Here is a 22,551-nt window from a genome sequence, read left to right on the forward strand (position 1 = left end):
GACGGAGACAGGCGATTGGCTCAATGAGAAAGGCGGGGTTAAATTGAGGCGGGAGAAAAGAAAGTGATAGATGATTGGATGAAAGTGAAAGGCGGAGTCAGAAGGAGTCGACTAATCTGAAGCGCGTGAAGTCCCCAGCGATTGGTGGATGGTAAGAGGCGGAGTCACACTGTTTCCACAGGAAAAGGCGGGTAGTGTTACATTGTGGGGGAAGGGCAGCGCGGTCTGGATTGGATAAAATCAGAGGCGGAGACTGTGAGAACAATAAACAGAGGGCGGAGCGGGGAGGAGGAAACGAAATCCCCGGATGAGATTAGTCACTCAGGAAACCTGACTCCAATCACGTGATGTATCCCTGAGCGGTAAAGAGAGATGTAATGTATAGTGCTGTTAACCCCCTGTATGCACTGACCATGAACAGAACCTGTGGGACATAAATTATATGTACATAGGACTAATAAATCTTTTCATACTGATGTAATACTGCCCCCAATAGGAAAGAATATAACTACTATAATACTGCCCCCTATAGGCAAAAATATAACTATAATACTGCCTCCTATGTACAAGAATATAACTACTATAATACTGCCCCCTATAGGCAAAAATATAACTATAATACTGCCTCCTATGCACAAGAATATAACTACTATAATACTGCCCCCTATGTACAAGAATATAACTACTATAATACTGCCCCTATGTACAAGAATATAACTACTATAATACTGCCCCTATGTACAAGAATATAACTACTATAATACTGCCCCCTATAGGCAAAAATATAACTATAATACTGCCTCCTATGTACAAGAATATAACTACTATAATACTGCCCCCTATGTACAAGAATATAACTACTATAATACTGCCCCCTATGTACAAGAATATAACTACTATAATACTGCTCCCTATGTACAAGAATATAACTACTATAATACTGCCCTTTATGCACAAGAATATAACTACTATAATACTGCCCCCTATGTACAAGAATATAACTACTATAATACTGCCCCTATGTACAAGAATATAACTACTATAATACTGCCCCCTATGTACAAGAATATAACTACTATAATACTGCCCTCTATGCACAAGAATATAACTACTATAATACTGCCCTCTATGCACAAGAATATAACTACTATAATACTGCCCCCTATGTACAAGAATATAACTACTATAATACTGCCCCCTATGTACAAGAATATAACTACTATAATACTGCCCCTATGTACAAGAATATAACTACTATAATACTGCCCCTATGTACAAGAATATAACTACTATAATACTGCCCCCTATGTACAAGAATATAACTACTATAATACTGCCCCCTATGTACAAGAATATAACTACTATAATACTGCCCCTATGTACAAGAATATAACTACTATAATACTGCCCCTATGTACAAGAATATAACTACTATAATACTGCCCCCTATAGGCAAAAATATAACTATAATACTGCCTCCTATGTACAAGAATATAACTACTATAATACTGCCCCCTATGTACAAGAATATAACTACTATAATACTGCCCTCTATGCACAAGAATATAACTACTATAATACTGCCCTCTATGCACAAGAATATAACTACTATAATACTGCCCCCTATGTACAAGAATATAACTACTATAATACTGCCCCTATGTACAAGAATATAACTACTATAATACTGCTCCTATATACAAGAATATAACTACTATAATACTGCCCCCTATAGGCAAAAATATAACTATAATACTGCCTCCTATGTACAAGAATATAACTACTATAATACTGCCCCCTATGTACAAGAATATAACTACTATAATACTGCTCCTATGTATAAGAATATAACTACTATAATACTGCCCTCTATGCACAAGAATATAACTACTATAATACTGCCCCCTATGTACAAGAATATAACTACTATAATACTGCCCTCTATTCACAAGAATATAACTACTATAATACTGCCTCCTATGTACAAGATTATAACTACTATAATACTGCTCCTATGTACAAGAATATAACTGCAATAATACTGCTCCCATGTACAAGAATATAACTACTATAATACTGCCCTCTATGCACAAGAATATAACTACTATAATACTGCCCCCTATGTACAAGAATATAACTACTATAATACTGCCCCTATGTACAAGAATATAACTACTATAATACTGCCCCCTATAGGCAAAAATATAACTATAATACTGCCTCCTATGTACAAGAATATAACTACTATAATACTGCCCCCTATGTACAAGAATATAACTACTATAATACTGCTCCTATGTATAAGAATATAACTACTATAATACTGCCTCCTATGTACAAGAATATAACTACTATAATACTGCCCCCTATGTACAAGAATATAACTACTATAATACTGCCCTCTATTCACAAGAATATAACTACTATAATACTGCCTCCTATGTACAAGATTATAACTACTATAATACTGCTCCTATGTACAAGAATATAACTGCTATAATACTGCTCCTATGTACAAGAATATAACTGCTATAATACTGCTCATATGTACAAGAATATAACTACTATAATACTGCCCCCTATGTACAAGAATATAACTACTATAATACTGCTCCTATGTACAAGAATATAACTACTATAATACTGCCCCTATGTACAAGAATATAACTACTATAATACTGCCCCTATGTACAAGAATATAACTACTATAATACTGCTCCTATGTACAAGAATATAACTACTATAATACTGCTCCTATGTACAAGAATATAACTACTATAATACTGCCCCCTATGTACAAGAATATAACTACTATAATACTGCTCCTATGTACAAGAATATAACTACTATAATACTGCTCCTATGTACAAGAATATAACTACTATAATACTGCCCCTATGTACAAGAATATAACTAATATAATACTGCTCCTATGTACAAGAATATAACTACTATAATACTGCCCCTATGTACAAGAATATAGCTACTATAATACTGCTGCTATGTAGAAGAATATATCTACTATAATACTGCCCCCTATGTACAAGAATATAACTACTATAATACTGCTCCTCTGTACAAGAATATAACTACTATAATACTGCTGCTATGTAGAAGAATATATCTACTATAATACTGCTCCTATGTACAAGAATATAACTACTATAATACTGCTGCTATGTAGAAGAATATATCTACTATAATACTGCCCCCTATGTACAAGAATATAACTACTATAATACTGCTCCTATGTACAAGAATATAACTACTATAATACTGCTCCTATGTACAAGAATATAACTACTATAATACTGCCCCTATGTACAAGAATATAACTACTATAATACTGCCCCTATGTACAAGAATATAACTACTATAACACTGCTCCTATGTACAAGAATATAACTGCTATAATACTGCCCCCTATGTACAAGAATATAACTACTATAATACTGCCCCTATGTACAAGAATATAACTACTATAATACTGCTCCTATGCACAAGAATATAACTACTATAATACTGCCCCTATGTACAAGAATATAACTACTATAATACTGCTCCTATGTACAAGAATATAACTGCTATAATACTGCCCCCTATGTACAAGAATATAACTGCTATAATACTGCCCCCTATGTACAAGAATATAACTACTATAATACTGCCCCTATGTACAAGAATATAACTACTATAATACTGCTCCTATGCACAAGAATATAACTACTATAATACTGCTCCTATGTACAAGAATATAACTACTATAATACTGCCCCCTATGTACAAGAATATAACTACTATAATACTGCCCCCTATGTGCAAGAATATAACTACTATAATACTGCCCCCTATGTACAAGAATATAACTACTATAATGCTGCCCCCTATGTACAAGAATATAACTACTATAATACTGCCCCCTATGTACAAGAATATAACTACTATAATACTTCTCCTATGTACAAGAATATAACTACTATAATACTGCCCCTATGTACAAGATTATAACTACTATAATACTGCTCCTATGTACAAGAATATAACTACTATAATACTGCCCCCTATGTACAAGAATATAACTACTATAATACTGCCCCCTATGTACAAGAATAGAACTACTATAATACTGCTCCTATGCACAAGAATATAACTACTATAATACTGCCCCTATGTACAAGAATATAACTACTATAATACTGCTCCTATGTACAAGAATATAACTGCTATAATACTGCCCCCTATGTACAAGAATATAACTGCTATAATACTGCCCCCTATGTACAAGAATATAACTACTATAATACTGCCCCTATGTACAAGAATATAACTACTATAATACTGCTCCTATGCACAAGAATATAACTACTATAATACTGCTCCTATGTACAAGAATATAACTACTATAATACTGCCCCCTATGTACAAGAATATAACTACTATAATACTGCCCCCTATGTGCAAGAATATAACTACTATAATACTGCCCCCTATGTACAAGAATATAACTACTATAATGCTGCCCCCTATGTACAAGAATATAACTACTATAATACTGCTCCTATGTACAAGAATATAACTACTATAATACTGCCCCCTATGTACAAGAATATAACTACTATAATACTGCTCCTATGTACAAGAATATAACTACTATAATACTGCCCCTATGTACAAGATTATAACTACTATAATACTGCTCCTATGTACAAGAATATAACTACTATAATACTGCCCCCTATGTACAAGAATATAACTACTATAATACTGCCCCCTATGTACAAGAATATAACTACTATAATACTGCCCCTATGTACAAGAATATAACTACTATAATACTGCTCCTATGTACAAGAATATAACTACTATAATACTGCCCCCTATGTACAAGAATATAACTACTATAATACTGCCCCCTATGTACAAGAATAAAACTACTATAATACTGCCCCCTATGTACAAGAATATAACTACTATAATACTGCTCCTATGTACAAGAATATAACTACTATAATACTGCTCCTATGTACAAGAATATAACTACTATAATACTGCTCCCTATGTACAAGAATATAACTACTATAATACTGCCCCCTATGTACAAGAATATAACTACTATAATACTGCCCCCTATGTACAAGAATATAACTACTATAATACTGCTCCCATGTACAAGAATATAACTACTATAATACTGCTCCCTATGTACAAGAATATAACTACTATAATACTGCCCCCTATGTACAAGAATATAACTACTATAATACTGCTCCTATGTACAAGAGAATAACTACTATAATACTGCCCCTATGTACAAGAATATAACTACTATAATACTGCTCCTATGTACAAGAATATAACTACTATAATACTGCCCCCTATGTACAAGAATATACCTACTATAATACTGCCCCCTATGTACAAGAATATAACTACTATAATACTGCCTCTATGTACAAGAATATAACTACTATAATACTGCCCCTATGTACAAGAATATAACTACTATAATACAGCCCCTATGTACAAGAATATAACTACTATAATACTGCTCCTATGTACAAGAATATAACTACTATAATACTGCCCCCTATGTACAAGAATATAACTACTATAATACTGCCCCCTATGTACAAGAATAAAACTACTATAATACTGCCCCCTATGTACAAGAATATAACTACTATAATACTGCTCCTATGTACAAGAATATAACTACTATAATACTGCTCCTATGTACAAGAATATAACTACTATAATACTGCTCCCTATGTACAAGAATATAACTACTATAATACTGCCCCCTATGTACAAGAATATAACTACTATAATACTGCTCCCATGTACAAGAATATAACTACTATAATACTGCTCCCTATGTACAAGAATATAACTACTATAATACTGCCCCCTATGTACAAGAATATAACTACTATAATACTGCTCCTATGTACAAGAGAATAACTACTATAATACTGCCCCTATGTACAAGAATATAACTACTATAATACTGCTCCTATGTACAAGAATATAACTACTATAATACTGCCCCCTATGTACAAGAATATACCTACTATAATACTGCCCCCTATGTACAAGAATATAACTACTATAATACTGCCTCTATGTACAAGAATATAACTACTATAATACTGCCCCTATGTACAAGAATATAACTACTATAATACAGCCCCTATGTACACTTGCTTCAGTGTAATGATCCTTGGAGCATCACTGAAATCTTCTTCTTTTAGGACCCCTGTAATATGACTCCAGGAACTATAAAGATGACTTTGTTGCAGAGATGCATCTAATCATCGCCTGATCTATAGGGAATGGTGCTCTGGGCAACAAGTAAACATCTCGCCTTTACCAAATATAAAAGAGTTTTTCTTTTATATTCTATACTCTGTTTATATTCTAATTAATGTCTCCTGTCTATCATTCTGCCATGTAGTGATATGATAATACCATGTAGTGACTGCCCAAAAAATGTGCAGTGTCTGAATCATTTTACGTTCAAAAAGCCTAGGTGATATTGTCGTATGGTGCTACAAAACATTGCATTCCTTTTATATTATTTAATAATACTGGCGGTTGTGGCTTGCTCATGATTTTCCTGTCTTCTGTACCCCTTGGTAATTTGGAGAGGTACTGAAGACTTACTAAGTTTGGCCTTCCATGTCATGACTGCCATTTGCTGCGTTTCTGTAGATAGAAAAGGTTTCGGCTTTCGGTGACTTTTCCTCACCTCAAGTCTGATAAAAGGCTCTCATTTAGGTGTGAACTTTAAATGGTGACGGTGTTCAGTTCCTGGACCCCATGAGTTTCCGCTCACTTGGCAGTAAGAAATAACCTCGGTGATCGTGACCTCAGCAGCGGACTGTGTTTATTGTGATTCATTTGCAATATTTGTGTCCGGAAATTGCCTTAAGCTTTTCACCTGCGGAAACCAACTGTCAGCCACGACCTATTTATCGATACAAGTAACCAAAGGTAGAAGTAAACTTTTTGTGTGTTTCGTCACATCTTATTATTAGCTTATATATGATATAATATGTGAAAATTCTGGATACTTCTCATATACATGCATCCTACTCCACTTTTCTGATAATTTTCTAAGAGCAATGAGTTTGGGTAGAGGAGGGGAACTGTAAGAAATAGAGTGTGTCCCATGAGGCAAAGAGGTGAACTCTGAGAGAAGGGTTAAACAAATGTAAAGGCAATGCCTTTTCAGAAAAATTAAAATTTTTGCATACTTGGCGGTCTAGAGGTTTGAAGGCAAAATCAAATAATAAGGGAGATAAGTTTCAACCTTATCAGGTACCTTGAGTTTTTGGGACTGTGTCTGTGTCCTGGAGGGTGGGGGGGGGAGCACCATAAAAGGCACAAACCTCTCAAGGAATTTTCTAGAGAACACCAATTGGGAGAGAATGCTAAATAAAAAGTAAAAAGCAGTGGTGTATTGTGGGTTGCAAGCACTCATTGCAAAGCTAATATTGCCCTTCCTACACAGTAGTAATGCCCTAAAACTAATAATGCCCCCATAAAACAAACTATGCCCAATGAGTGCCTGCTTTAGATAGTACTACTGCCTTCTTGAAAAGTAATGACTTTAGTTTCGCCTTTATTCCTGCTTCTTCTAGGGCACAGCCTCTTGTAAAAAAAGATTCTTGCCATAACGCCGTCCTTTTATGCTGAGAAAGAGCAGGAATCAAGATATATGGTTGGATCTTGTGTCTGATGATGGAAGGCTGATTTCAGAAAGGATTTGTCAGAGGCATCAGTTTTATTGCTGAGTGTGAAGAAACACATAGGGCTTTCTTAGCAGTTGAGAGTTGATGGCACTATGTTCATAATACACTGTACTAATATAAATGGAAAAATATAACAATTTTTCACCTATTCCTCAGTGTTTTAACAGCTACATAAATGTAGCAATACAGGAGATTATATCTGAACACATACTTTAACTTTTTCATAGTATCTAAAAAAAAAACACCCTAAACAGTAACCAAATATCCACAAGATGCTCATTCAATTTTACCCCTTTCCAATCCTACGTTTGAGCTCATCCGTTATTTTGATTCTACTGTTCCGCTCTGATGTCAGAAGATGAGAAGATGTCCGACACTTTTTTCTTGTATTTGTTCTCATTAGCACTGACTTCAGGCAGCAGATAGCGCAGATTATTCTTTGTTTCTTGGCAGACAATTTGTTTTGAAAAAATCTGCAAAAAAATGGGTTTAGAAAGGGTTAATTCTGAGTCTTGTACCACAATAGGGAACATATTTCTAGAATAAACAAAAATTAAAAATGTAGTAGCAAGTTCGAGATTTGTTTCTATGTTGACACCTGCTCTATTACTGAAAAAAACATAGATTACAAATTAATATTCGCAAAAAAATAAAATACCACCTCCATTTTGCTTTATTTTCTGCAAAACAGTGAAAAGATGAACAAACTTCATCACAGCCTTAATAAATCAACTCTCTCCTCCGCCCTCCACTGCCCCCTCCGACCTCCGTCATCTCTTCTGAGGAGTTTGCCACTGTCATGGAGATATTAAGGAAATATTAACAATTTCTCCCAAACCCCTATTCACCCCTCTCTTATCCACCATTTGTCACCAGAGAAGAGCTAATAATCTAAAGAGCGATCTTTCTGCAAATTATCACCCACAGCAGAAGTAGTTTAAACAAATACTGATACAAGAGAGGTGCTACCACCCAATTAAAATGGGAGGGTCTTTCTCCCTGGCAGAGGCAGGGGATAATTAAACACAGGCTTGCAATAAATCGACATCTAGCTGAGAAACTTCATTCCCAGGATGTCAAAGGGAATTTAATAGAGATTCCCAGGACGTCCGGCACCGATACGAAATATGGAATAGCTCAAGTTCCATAATTCTGATAATAATGTGACCCATATTTTCAGTGACAGGGTCAGCTAGGGAACAATGTAGATATTTTCCTGTTGCTGTAAGCCCCTCTGGGGGGCTGTGGTGCAAAAGTAACAAAATAGCAGATCGCAGCTACACCATGTGTGGTCTCTAAATGAAGGTAAAATCATAATAGAAAATATGGTATCACTTTTGGGCTTCTGGGATCAACCAGCGATAAGTTATCCCAAAAAACAGATATCTTAATAAAAATGTGCAGGCTGGGAACCTGCCCACAGGATGTCAGCACAGGGGGTGTGTGGGCAGGTCTCCCCTTAGTACTACTCCATCCTCCTTGGATTCTTTTAGCCTAAGTGCCGGGAGTATATGTATCATAAGCAAGGGGTCACATTCCCTGAGCAAGTGGAGTGTCTCCCCTCCAGCTATTTTGAATCGTCTCTGTGATCGTATAGTAAGTTTATTCTTTAATCCTTATTATTTTATGTAACTGCATATGTATTGTTTTGTCCCTTTTGTAAAATCTTTTATATTTTTCCTAAACACTGCCTCCTTTTTGATTAAATATAAAATGTAATAGTTCTGTTTCTTTTGCTCTGTAATCGTTCCCTCCCCCGAAGCCATACACTACCAGAAGGGTATGTGCCCACGATGCAGAAATGAAGCAGAAAATTTCTGCAGCATTTCTGCATGTTCTTGGCAGTCAAGAACGCTTGCAGATTTTACACGCGTTTTTGCAGCGTTTTTACATGCGCATTTGACTTTCGTTTTTCAAATGCATTGGGACCTCAAATCCGCATGCAGAAACGCACAAGTAATGGACATGCTGCAGATTTTTCTGCAAGGAAAATCCGCTGCAAAAAATTCTGCAGCATGGGCACAGAACATGCTGATTTTCATTGGGGATCATGGGGCACGGATTACCAAGCGTTTACGCTGCGAAAAATCCGCATCAAAAAATCTTGAAAAACGCATAGTGGGCACACAGACGAACACAGGCGTCCGGCCAGGCCTGTATTATATTTCAAACTCTGCCGGTGGTGGCAGCGAATAATAATAATTGGGCTATCGTGAAGCCAGCAGTAACTATACAGGGCTTCTACAAATATTCCATGCTTTGGAATCCAGAGGTGTGACACCATACGCTTCCTGCTCGCTTGCCTATAGCTGTGCAATGAGTAGTCTGGATCATGTGCTCGCGAATCCCTGATGAAATCCTGATAGAGTGACGGCAGCGGTGAGATATTGTGTGATCTCTCCGGTGTCGTCTCTGTGAAACCCTGACAGCCACACACTTCAAAAACAAGATTCACCAAACATGGCAAGTCTTTACTGTCCAACCACCACAAACCCTTTGTTTCCCAGACTATTGCCCTTCCCCCCCCATAACCTCCCTTTCCAATATCACGGAAGGAGACCTCACTCATCTCCTCTCCAAATCACACCTCACCACTTGTGCACTCGACCCCATCCCATCACACCTCCTCCCCAACCTCACCCCCGCACTCATCCCATTCCTAACCCATCTCTTCAACCTATCAGTAACTTCTGGTACCTTCCCCGCTGCCTTCAAACATGCCACAATCACGCCTATCCTCTAAAAGCCATCCATCGACCCAACCGCCTTGTCCAGCTACCGCCCCATATCGCTACTCCAATTTGCCTCCAAACTCCTTGAGCAACACGTTCACGCTGAACTTTCCTCTCTCTTCGACAACAGACAATCTGGCTTCCGCCCCCACCATTCCACCAAAACTGCCCTTACAAAAATTACTAATGACTTACTTACAGCCAAAGCTAACAGACAATTCTCAGTACTCCTTCTTCTTGACCTGTCCTCTGCCTTCGACAAAATTGACCACTGCCTCCTACTACAGATCATCTCTTTCTTTGGCATCAAAGACCTTGCCCTATCCTAGATCTCCTCATACCCTTCTAACCGCACATTTAGCGTCTCCCACTCCGACACTACCTCCTCACCCTGTCCCCTCTCTGTTGGAGTCCCTCAAGGCTCTGTCCTAGGACCCCTACTCTTCTCAATCATTACCCTTGGCCTGGGACAGCTCATAAAATTCCCTGGCTTCCAGTACGATCTGTACGCTGATGACACCCAGATCTACCTCTGTGGCCCAGACGTCACCTCTCTGCTGTCCAGAATCCTAGCATCAGCCATATCCTCCTGCTTCTCCTCTCACTTCCTCAAGCTCAATGTGGACAAAACTGAACTCCTCATCTTTCCCCCATCTCGCATATCTTCCCCACCTGATCTTTCTATCATGATAAAGAACATTACTCTTTCCCCTTTCCCAGAAGTCCGCTGCCTCGGAGTAACCCTTGACTCTGCCCTGTCCTTCAAACCCCACATCCAAGCTCTCGCCACCTCCTGTCGCCTCCAGCTGAAAAACATTTCCAGAATCCGTCCTTTCCTCAACCCTCAATCTACTAAACTGCTTGTGCATGCCCTCATCATCTCCTGCCTCGACTACTGCAACCTCTTCCTCTGTGGCCTCCCTGCTAACACTCTCGCACCCCCCGTCTGTCCTTAACTCTGCTGCATGACAGGTTCATCTCTCGCCTCGCTACTCATCTGCTACCCCCCTTTGCATATCCCTTCACTGGCTCCCAATTGCCCAGCTTATCCAGTTCAAACTACTAACACTGACCTACAAAGCCGTCTACTCCGTATATCTCTGAACTAATCTCCCGATACATTCCCTTACGTAATCTCCGGTCCTCCCAAGACCTCCTTCTCTCCTCCACACTTATTCGTTCCTCACGCAATCGCCTCCAAGATTTCTCCTGAATATCCCCCATCCTATGGAATTCTGTGCCTCAACACGTCCGATTATCCACCACATCCGGATCCTTCAGACAGAACCTGAAAACCCATCTCTTCAAACAAGCTTACAGCCTGCCATGACCCCTCTGCCTCAACACCGGAGCTACTGCAGCCCCCAACCTACTCTCTCCTTCCCCACCATCCTGTAGAATGTAAGCCCCCAGGGGCAGGGTCCTCCTCCCTCTGTATCAGTCTATCATTGTTAGTTCATTTACTGTAAGTGATATCTGTATTTCTTATGTAACCTCTTCTTATGTATAGCACCGGGGAATCAATGGCGCTATATAAATAAATAAATAATAATGAATGATGATTGATTGTTCCTTTCTACAGTACAGTTTGGAGTTAAAATATACGGTAAAAAAATGATAAAAAAAATATGCTTTGGACATTGAAAGTTGTTTAAAATTGCTATTGTCAACCCTATAAAGTTCTAAACCGATAAAAAAAAAATACCCACCTAAATAAGAAGGTTATTTATGTAAAGGGGTTGTCCTTTTTCAACTATTTTTAGTCCATAGGCTTAATGATGTATAGAATCAAATACTGAGTCCCCTGCTGTGTCTCTGTGGTTACGTCACATTGACGTAGAAGGCCTGAGCCGCAGAAGTGATTGGTTGCAGTACCAACAACAAGACATCACCCGCTGCTGCTGATCACCAAATACCAGAGCAGTGGAGCTAAAAAGAAAGAAAAAAAAGTTGAAAGGGAACAACGCCATGTAACTACTTGTGCTTCATATCAGAAAGTAGCAGAAAATTGAACTTTTTGAAAACGTTCTAATTTTTTTCCAAAATTTTCAGCATTTTTTTGGTGAAAAATAGCAACTAAAAAATATGAGGTAGTCTACAATCCATCTTGTGTTGTTTTAGCAGCACAGGTTACTGTGTTGCACCTACCATGATTTACTCTGCATCACTGCTCTGCTCGCCTAAATATAGTATGAAATAAGTGAAAGTATATACTACTTGAGCAGTTCATTTCCTGCCATTAGCCTTGTCCGCTCAGCTAGCCTCAGAGATGAAGCCTGCTCCGATGCTTCTACGTCTCTGTGCCCATGTTCTGCTGATCGGTAAGTGACCCGTACAAAGCCACACAACGACCCAAACCCATAGATCTAAGGCACAGATGTCACACTCTGGCCCGAGGGCCACATCTGGCCCTCAGGGTGAATATATTTGGGCCACTACACCATTATTCTGTATGGAGGACTATGGGGGGCCCATTATACTGTATGGAGGACTATGTGGGGCCCATTATACTGTATTGAGGACTATGTGGAGCCATTATTCTGTATGGAGGACTATGGGGGGCCCATTATTCTGTATGAAGGACTATGTGGGGCCATTATACTGTATGGAGGACTATGTGGGGCCCATTATACTGTATTGAGGACTATGTGGGGCCATTATTCTGTATGGAGTACTATATGGGGGCTATTATACTGTGTGGAGGACTGTGTGGGGCCCATTATACTGTATTGAGGACTATGTAGGGCCATTATTCTGTATGGAGGACTATATGGGGGCTATTATACTGTGTGGAGGACTGTGTGGGGCCCATTATACTGTATTGAGGACTATGTAGGGCCATTATTCTGTATGGAGGACTATATGGGGGCTATTATACTGTGTGGAGGACTGTGTGGGGCCCATTATACTGTATTGAGGACTATGTAGGGTCATTATTCTGTATGGAGGACTATGGGTGGCCCATTATTCCGTATGGAGGACTATGTGGGGCCCATTATTCTGTATGGAGGACTATGTGGGGCCATTATTCTGTATGGAGGACTATGTGGGGCCCATTATACTGTGTGGAGGACTATGTGGGGGCTATTATACTGTATGGAGGACTATGTGGGGCCCATTATACTGTATGGAGGACTATGTGGGGCCATTATTCTGTATGGAGGACTATGTGGGGCCCATTATTCTGTATGGAGGACTATGTGGGGCCATTATTCTGTATGGAGGACTATGTGGGGCCCATTATACTGTGTGGAGGACTATGTGGGGGCTATTATACTGTATGGAGGACTATGTGGGGCCCATTATACTGTATGGAGGACTATGTAGGGCCATTATTCTGTATGGAGGACTATGTAGGGCCCATTATTCTGTATGGAGGACTATGTGCAATGTATTAATGTTTGGTAAATCTGACAGATCTTAAGATTTTCTTTAGAATTAATATTCCACTTTTTACCCCACCTACCATTTTTAAGTGAGTTTGAGACTTTTCAAAAAGTTGCACTTTATAAATCTGGTGAACGTTCCATAGTGCAGGGGCTTCTGCTTGTCCTGGTCTCAGCACTATGTGCTCTATTACCTCCGTAGTGAAATGTGATGGCTCCTATCCTGGACATCTTACAGAGCTGTTTCACTAAAGCTTTTATTACTACCACTGTGCGTGCTGATCAAGCACACATACACAGATGAGCGGCATTGTACAGGGCCGAGGACCTGCAGGAAGGCAGATCTGGAAAGTGTGGAGCCTTGGAGCGATCATTGTCCAGGGATGATGGTCATTTGCTTCAAAAGACGCAACCCAAGCAGGATTCGGCACACGGTGGGTGCAACAAGGATCTCACAGTCGTCTTAAATCATACCATGAAAAAAGTTCTCAGCAAAACAACTATGTTCAATGCAATAATGAAATTCCCTGTATCCAATCAACCTATTCAAATCCGACAATTTGTAAGAAAACTTTCAGAATATTTATTCACATCTAGGTGCTTATTGTTCAAATATTACGTTCTTCACTGACTTGAATGGAGGCATATTTCCATCTACGGAGACCCTACATGGTGGACTGAGTGTCTGCACTCCTGAAGACGATCATTCCACCTTGGAGAGTCAAAAATGGAAGAATGCCTCTATTCAAGTCAGCCAAGAACTTACACCCTGATTCATCTTTTTTTTTCTCCTGTTTTCTGGAGTAATGTCCCCCCTTTTAGCGGCTTTTATATTGACGCCTTATTTTCTATAAGTTCTGTGCCACTTTTTAAGTTGTTTTTCTTTTATTTCCTGCTCCTCAACAGCTTTGCTTATCCAGATGTTTTAGACAAATGAACACTCTTACCAAATATCACTTTTTTTTTTTTGGGTGCATCTCACTTCAGTTCCCCTTTAGAAAAGGTTTCTGGAGTAGTTTTCAATATGGCGCTTTTTTCTTTTTTTTTTTTTTTTTTTTTTAGACAAACATGCGACTTTTTAAGGAATTGGTTAAAGACAAAAATAAAGAACTTTTTTTTTATTTTCCACCAAATTCATCAACCATGTGGGTTAATTGAATTGATTTGTTGCAAGTACCACAAAGCCAAAGAAAAGATGAGTGCCCTAATAAAGGGGTGACTATGGTGATAGTTACAATAAAATAAAGTTATTTACAGTTTTTATGCACAAATTTGAACCGGCAGTGACTATTTCTACCTTATTTGCACAGCTCTCCAGTAGGAGGTGTAAAATAACAAAAAGTAAATTTTTGGGACTAAAAAAAGGCATGCAACAAAATTTGCAATTTTTTCATGACAAAAACCTTTGTTGCTTTGTTCTATAAATGATTGCTACAATTTAAATTGGAAATAAAGGGGATCAAATACTTTTTCACATCACTGCCTACTTGTCTCTTCTAACATAGTTTGCGAATTACCACTGTTTTAAAAGAAGCAAAGTCCTGCAACCTTACTATCACCAGTGTGAAAACATTTCCTTCCTTTGGACGAAACTGACATCCAGAAGAGGTCAGAAATGCTGCTGATCTCTCAGTTCCTCCGGATTTCAGTTTTGTTGGAAGGAAATGAGAGTGAAGCGACGCATTAGTAAATGCTGATTGTCTGCAGGGCTCACATGACATAACAATGTCACGCAAGCCCCAGGAGACCTGATGCGAGTACAGGCTGTTTTTACTTTTACATATATTAATTGCCAATGGATTGTCTGAGTAGTGAAGAACCCCTTTGAAAGTGTTTGGCAATCTGTCAGCAAGTCTTCAGTTTCCCTGTAGCACTCCCACAGGTGAAGTGAAGTATTACACAGTGCACATTGACAATAATGTGAATGTACTTGAAGGGTCGTCCAAAGACTCTAGATGAGAGGTACTCTCTTAGATTACCCTTATGATTTCTGACTAAAGCATCTGAAAATGGGTTTTCCTAAACTAGTGACTCCTTTTAAAGGATTCTTTTTTAATTATTATTAATGGTTTATTTTGTTACAGGTTTCTCCAGATCCCTAAATATTACAGTCCCTACGGAGCCTGTACAGGGGGTTGTCGGTGACTCTGTTCTTCTGCCGGTCACCTACCGCATCTCTCAGCCTCCGGCCATGCTGCAGATCATTTGGAACCATGAAAATTCTATTGTTCTGTTTTCGGAGATGACCCTGTCTGGCTCCCGGGAGCCTCCAGCCGTCACGATTAGGAATGAGTATCATATTGTGGTGGGGAGGTATCAGCGTAGGGTGGTCTTCTACCCAGAAAATGCCTCCATCCTGCTCAAGAACGTCCAGCTGAATGACTCTGGACGATACACGGTGACCTTTCAGGAGCTGAACCAAAGCAGGTCTATGGTGCTCGTCATACACAGCCCTCAATCGGCGTGCAGTAACCCAGGTAGGAACCCGGGGCTGATGTCATGGGGTCGCATCCTGACAAAGACCAATGATATTGGGGTTGCTTCGATGCTTGATTGATTACATTTTATCCTGCTATTAAGCTCAGAAGATTCTTATGTACTGAATGTAGGGCCCCCATATAGAATTTATTTAAATGAGATTTAAAATATATAAAATGACTTAAGATCCATTTTGAAAGAGTGAGTAACCAAATAATTGGATGGGATTTGATGATCGGAGAAAATGGAGTCCGTTTCATAGGAGGAATCCACCCGAGAATGTCAAAGTGGTGGATTAGTTCTATGGAGAGACCCTCGATGGAGAGAAAGGGTATGTGGGTTAGAGCTGTTAACATCTGTTGGTTTAGAATAAGTTCGTGTGTGTAATTGTCCTTGATCGATATAAATATTAATATCCAGGAAATTGACCTGCTGTTGGCTAGTGTTGGAAGAAAATTCAAGAAAAAATTCATTGATACTAATTTCATATAGAAAATTCATTTAATGACTTCTGGTCTCCAGACCAGATAAAAATGTCTCCCAAACAGGCTACTTAACATTCTGAGGAGCCAATACGTAAGAATACACTGGAATTGCTCCAAGGTGGTGGACTTCGAGGAGGAAGCTAAAACCATCACTAAAAAATTCTTGGAAAAGGGCTACCAAAAGGAGTTCCTTGAAGTCACACAAAAGACTGTTTCAGACATACCACGAGAAAACCTTCTGACAGATAAAATTCAACATAACACGAAGAATCAGGATATCTTAACCCGATATCCCAATTATCACTCAGTTCAACGCAAACACTAAACTAATGAAAAAAATTGTTAACAGACACTGGAACATTCTGAAGGAAGACAAGATAATCGGTGATCTAATACCACCACAGCCTAAATGTATTTTCAAAAAAGCTAATAACCTAAGAAACATCATTGCCCCTTCAGTCAAAAATCCTTTAAAAAGGGGTTCTCATAACACGGAGCATTCCCATCCAAACAACCTTAAAGGTTTTTATCCATGTAAAAATTGCTCAGTCTGCAAACACCTACCCAGGCAGAAACACAAAACTATTAACGAGTTTCCTATTGTTGACTTTATTACATGCTCTACAAACAGATTAAATTTATGGTTTAAAATGTCCGTGTGACAAATTATACATTGAACGTACTAAGCGTCCCATGCACGTAAGGATTAACAAGCATTTTAGGAATATTAACAACAAATTTACAGGCCACCCCCTATCTAAATACTACACTGTGAAACATGGGGGGAAAAATCCATGGCACCCAGGTGATCGTTATCCAAACCGTACCTAAACACTGGCGGCAAGGTGATTATATTAAAGTTTTTGCTTTCAATGCCTAAAGGACCTCCCACATCGCATATATAAGAAGCTGAGATACCATCAAGGACCATCCCTGAGGAAGGAAACTGCCTTTGTTTCCGAAACGCGTCGGAGTTTGGTCCTCTCAGCCCTCCGTAGTATATAAGAAGCTGAGATACCATCAAGGATCATCCCTGAGGAAGGAAGCTGCCTTTGTTTCTGAAATACGTCGGATTTTGGTCCTCTCAGCCCTCCGTAGTATATAAGAAGCTGAGATACCATCAAGGACCATCCCTGAGGAAGGAAACTGCCTTTGTTTCCGAAACGCGTCGGATTTTGGTCCTCTCAGCCCTCCGTAGCATATAAGAAGCTGAGATACCATCAAGGACCATCCCTGAGGAAGGAAACCGCCTTTGTTTCCGAAACGCGTCGGATTTTGGTCCTCTCAGCCCTCCGTAGTATATAAGAAGCTGAGATACCATCAAGGACCATCCCTGAGGAAGGAAACTGCCTTTGTTTCCGAAACGCGTCGCAGTTTGGTCCTCTCAGCCCTCCGTAGTATATAAGAAGCTGAGATACCATCAAGGATCATCCCTGAGGAAGGAAGCTGCCTTTGTTTCTGAAATACGTCGGATTTTGGTCCTCTCAGCCCTCCGTAGTATATAAGAAGCTGAGATACCATCAAGGACCATCCCTGAGGAAGGAAACTGCCTTTGTTTCCGAAACGCGTCGGATTTTGGTCCTCTCAGCCCTCCGTAGCATATAAGAAGCTGAGATACCATCAAGGACCATCCCTGAGGAAGGAAACCGCCTTTGTTTCCGAAACGCGTCGGATTTTGGTCCTCTCAGCCCTCCGTAGTATATAAGAAGCTGAGATACCATCAAGGACCATCCCTGAGGAAGGAAACTGCCTTTGTTTCCGAAACGCGTCGCAGTTTGGTCCTCTCAGCCCTCCGTAGTATATAAGAAGCTGAGATACCATCAAGGACCATCCCTGAGGAAGGAAACCGCCTTTGTTTCCGAAACGCGTCGGATTTTGGTCCTCTCAGCCCTCCGTAGCTGCTCTACCACGTGGTCACCATGTGCCTGTGACGTCATGTCAGGTCCTGCTTGCCTCACCATAAGCTAGCGCGCCAATGAGTATTGCCCCGTTGGAAGCTAGTCACCGGCCGGGACTCTGCTTCAATCTACTACCACGCTGAAGAATCTCTCAGCATTCCACAAGTAAACACCGATAAGGTAACACTACCGCTCTGATTGTGTGTCTCCGGTGTCTTCCCTGCTGCACCTTACCTGACGTATCATAACCGCCGCATTCTGTTTGAGGTAAGATCTTCAGAAAGTGGCCTGTCACAGCGGGGTGCCTGTGCTTTGTCTCCAGACCGCTGCAGTAGATACCGGGAACCTTTTCATGTTCCCCTTTCTCCACCTTGCAGCAGCCGCATCGGTCACTCACCGCTCCTGGTGCCGCTAGGTATCTTCTGCCACCCGGCAAAGCCTCATTAAGCACCATTTGTCAGGAATTGTATTTAACAATCACTCAGGTAATACAATAGTCCACTTCTTAAAGGTTAGTTACTCGCAGCATCAATCCACTCTAACCCACATACCCTTTCTCTCCATCGAGGGGCGCTGTATAGAACTAATCCATCACGTTGACATTCTCGGGTGGATTCCTCCTATCAAACGGACTCCATTTTCTCCTATCATCAAATCCCATCCATAAATCAATTATCTGGTTACTCACTCTTTCAAAACAGATCTTAAGTCATTTTATATATTTTAAATCTTATTTAAATAAATTCTTTTTATTAGAATAATTTATCTCTATTCCTTTTTTCACCTTATCATCCGGCAGCTCAGCGCGAATTATCTACTATTTTAGTATTTTTACCCCCTGGGACAATTGTGGTATTGCTTTCAATTCGCAGCAGTCCTGACGGTCAGATCCTTTTAGCGTCCCTGTATTTTCTTTTTTTGCAAATAGTAATAGTCCATGTAAATAACATAGGGGACGTATATAGGTGTAAAAGCCATCCCGCCGCGACAAGGTGTATCCAAACGGTTCTATCACATCTCTGGTATTAAGACCTCACCTTGTGTCAACCTACCCCATATACATATACAGACCAAAAGTTTGGACACACCTTCTCATTTAAAGATTTTTCTGTATTTTCATGACTATGAAAATTGTACATTCACACTGAAGGCATCAAAACTATGAATTAACACATGTGGAATTATATACTTAGCAAAAAAAGTGTGAAACAACTGAAAATATGTCTTATATTCTAGGTTCTTCACAGTAGCCACCTTTTGCTTTGATGACTGCTTTGCACACTCTTGGCATTCTCTTGATGAGCTTCAAGAGGTAGTCACCAGAAATGGTCTTCCAACAATCTTGAAGGAGTTCCCAGAGATGCTTAGCACTTGTTGGCCCTTTTGCCTTCACTCTGCAGTCCAGCTCACCCCAAACCATCTTGATTGGGTTCAGGTCTGGTGACTGTGGAGGCCAGGTCATGCTGGCGCGATCACCGCCGGGTGTCAGGAGTGCCCGCACCCCTCCCGACACTTTGACCCCCTAAATGCTGCAATCACAGCATTTAGCGAGCGAGCAGAGGGACAAAAGCCCCTCTATTCTTGGATTGGAGACCCCGCACGGTCAGCGCAGGGTCCCGATCGTTGCCATTGTGACTTAATGTCATCATAACGACATCCGGGGCACCAGCAAGTTACTTTGATCATGTGCAGTGCATGATCAAACTAACTTGTGTCTGCAGCACTGACAGGTTATAATGTATAGCAGTGATCCTGCACTGCTATACATTATAACTGCAATCAGACTGCAGAAAGTGAAAGTCCCATAGTGGGACTAAGTAAAAAAAAAAAGTGGAAAAAAAGTAAAAAAAAAGTTGTAAAAATATTTTTTTAAAAATAATAATAATAATAAAAAAATATATATATACATATATATTGTACCCATAAATAAATATTATTATGAAAAAAAAAATACACAATAAAAGTACACATATTTGGTATCGCCATTTCCAGTACGACATGACCTATAAAACTGTCCCACTAGTTAACCCCTTTAGTGAACACCATAAAGGAAAAAACAAAGCAAAAAACTGTGCTTTATTATCATACTGTCGAACAAAAAGTGTAATAAAACGTAAAAAGACGAATGTAAATAAAAATGGCACCGCTGTAAACGGCATCTTGTCCAGCAAAAAACAAGCCGCCATACAGCTCCATCAGCTGAAAAATAAAAAAGTTACAGCTCTCAGAATAAAGCGATGCAAAATTTTTTTTTTTTTCTATAAAATAGTTTTTATTGTGTAAAAGCACCAAAACATAAAAAAAACTGTATAAATGTAGTATCGTTGTAAACGTATTGACCCAAAGAATAAAGCTACCTTATCAATTTTACCACACGCTGAACGGCATAAAAAAAAAATCCTGAATTGTTGTTTTTTTGTTTATTCTGCAACCCAAAAATCGGAATAGAAAGCGATTAAAAAAATCACGTGCCTGAAAATAGTACCAATGAAAACGTCAACTTGTCCCTCAAAAAACAAGCCCTTACATGACTATCGGTCGAAATATGGAAAAATTATAGCACTCAAAATATGGTGATGCAAAAACTAGTCTTTGCAAAAAAAAAAACACATTTTTTAGTGTGTGACAGCTGCCAAACATAAAAACCAGATATAAATCTGGTATCGCTGTAATCGCACCGACCCGAAGAATAAAGTCGTCTAATCACTTATACCGCACGAGGAACAGTGTAAAAAATAAATTAAACCAATTCTTCACCTGCTGATGATTTGTTCATTCTGCCTCCCAAAGATCACAGTAAGGCTCAGCTCACATTTATCCTGCACTGAGCGCTTACACCGGGGTTTCCGTGTAAATTTCTGAAATACGTGATTCAGACGGAACCCACGGCGGAAGATTCCCTGTAATGAGGCAGATGGAGGCACCGTGGATGCCATCTGGCCTATGATCCCACGGTGTCCATCTTTTTATTAGGCGTACATAAAAGTGCCCTCGGCCACAGTTTTGTGAACCTCTGAAAAAAAGGACACCGCTGAACAGAGGCCTGATGAAGTCCAGAGTAAGGCCGGTTTCACACGTCCTGATATTTCTGGTTCTGGGAAAACCAGTACCGGAGTTATCCGTGTCAGTGCTGCATCAGGAGCACACGTACCAGCGCCTGGGAATTAGCGGTACAGTTAGCGCTGTTCCCAAGTGCCGGTTGCTGAATGCTGCGATCAACACGAGCAAGGAACAATGTTGAGAGTAATATTCTGCTCCCGCTGTGTCCTGGTGTAAAAATAACAATAAAATTAAAAAAATCCTTATACTCACCAACAGCAACATCGTGTCCGCTAATAATTCAAGCAAATTTTACATTCTGAAAGTCAAATGGCGCTCCTTCCCTTCCGAACCCTGCCGTGCGCCCAAACAGTGGTTTTCCCCCACATATGGGGTATCGGCTTACTCAGGAGAAATTGCACAACAGATGGTATGGTGCAATTTCTCCTGTTACCTTTATGAAAACGCAAAATTGGGGGCTGAAAAACATTTTTTGGGGAAAAATGTGAACATTTTATTTTTACGACTCAATGTTATAAATTTCTGTGAAGCACCTGGGGGTGCAAGGTGCTCACCACACATCTAGATAAATTCCCTGAGGGGTCTAGTTTCCAAAATGGTGTCACTTGTGGGGGGTTTCCACTGTTTAGTCACATCAGGGGCTCCCCAAATACAACATGGCGTCCACTAATTATTCAAGCAAATTTTACATTCAAAAACTCAAATGGCGCTCCTTCCCTTCCCAAACAGTGGTTTTCCCCCACATATGGGGTATCGTT

General features: G+C 39.7%; 1 protein-coding gene across 6 annotated transcripts in view; it reads left to right on the forward strand.

Annotated features, from left to right (window-relative positions):
• Positions 1–60: 60 nt before the first annotated feature.
• LOC141264764 (HEPACAM family member 2-like) overlaps positions 61–22,551 on the forward strand; it is a 34,814-nt gene continuing 12,323 nt past the window's right edge. Inside the window, exons 1-3 of one of the 6 annotated variants that reach the window (XR_012320005.1) lie at positions 316–374; positions 6,778–6,993; positions 15,957–16,349. Coding sequence is in view for 2 of the 6 variants with exons in the window: in XM_073677050.1 (XP_073533151.1) it covers positions 12,756–12,807; positions 15,957–16,349 (445 nt within the window). In the remaining 4 variants the exon portion in view is untranslated. Of the gene's footprint in view, positions 152–184; positions 375–6,777; positions 6,994–12,680; positions 12,808–15,956; positions 16,350–22,551 lie in introns of those variants that run through there. The other 5 variants (XR_012320006.1, XR_012320003.1, XR_012320004.1 and 2 more) reach the window with 5 other exon arrangements.

Source organism: Phyllobates terribilis, unplaced genomic scaffold, assembly GCF_046119375.1.
Source record: "Phyllobates terribilis strain yellow unplaced genomic scaffold, ASM4611937v1 Scaffold_4__5_contigs__length_816908805, whole genome shotgun sequence".
Classification (NCBI taxonomy): Eukaryota; Metazoa; Chordata; class Amphibia; order Anura; family Dendrobatidae; genus Phyllobates; species Phyllobates terribilis.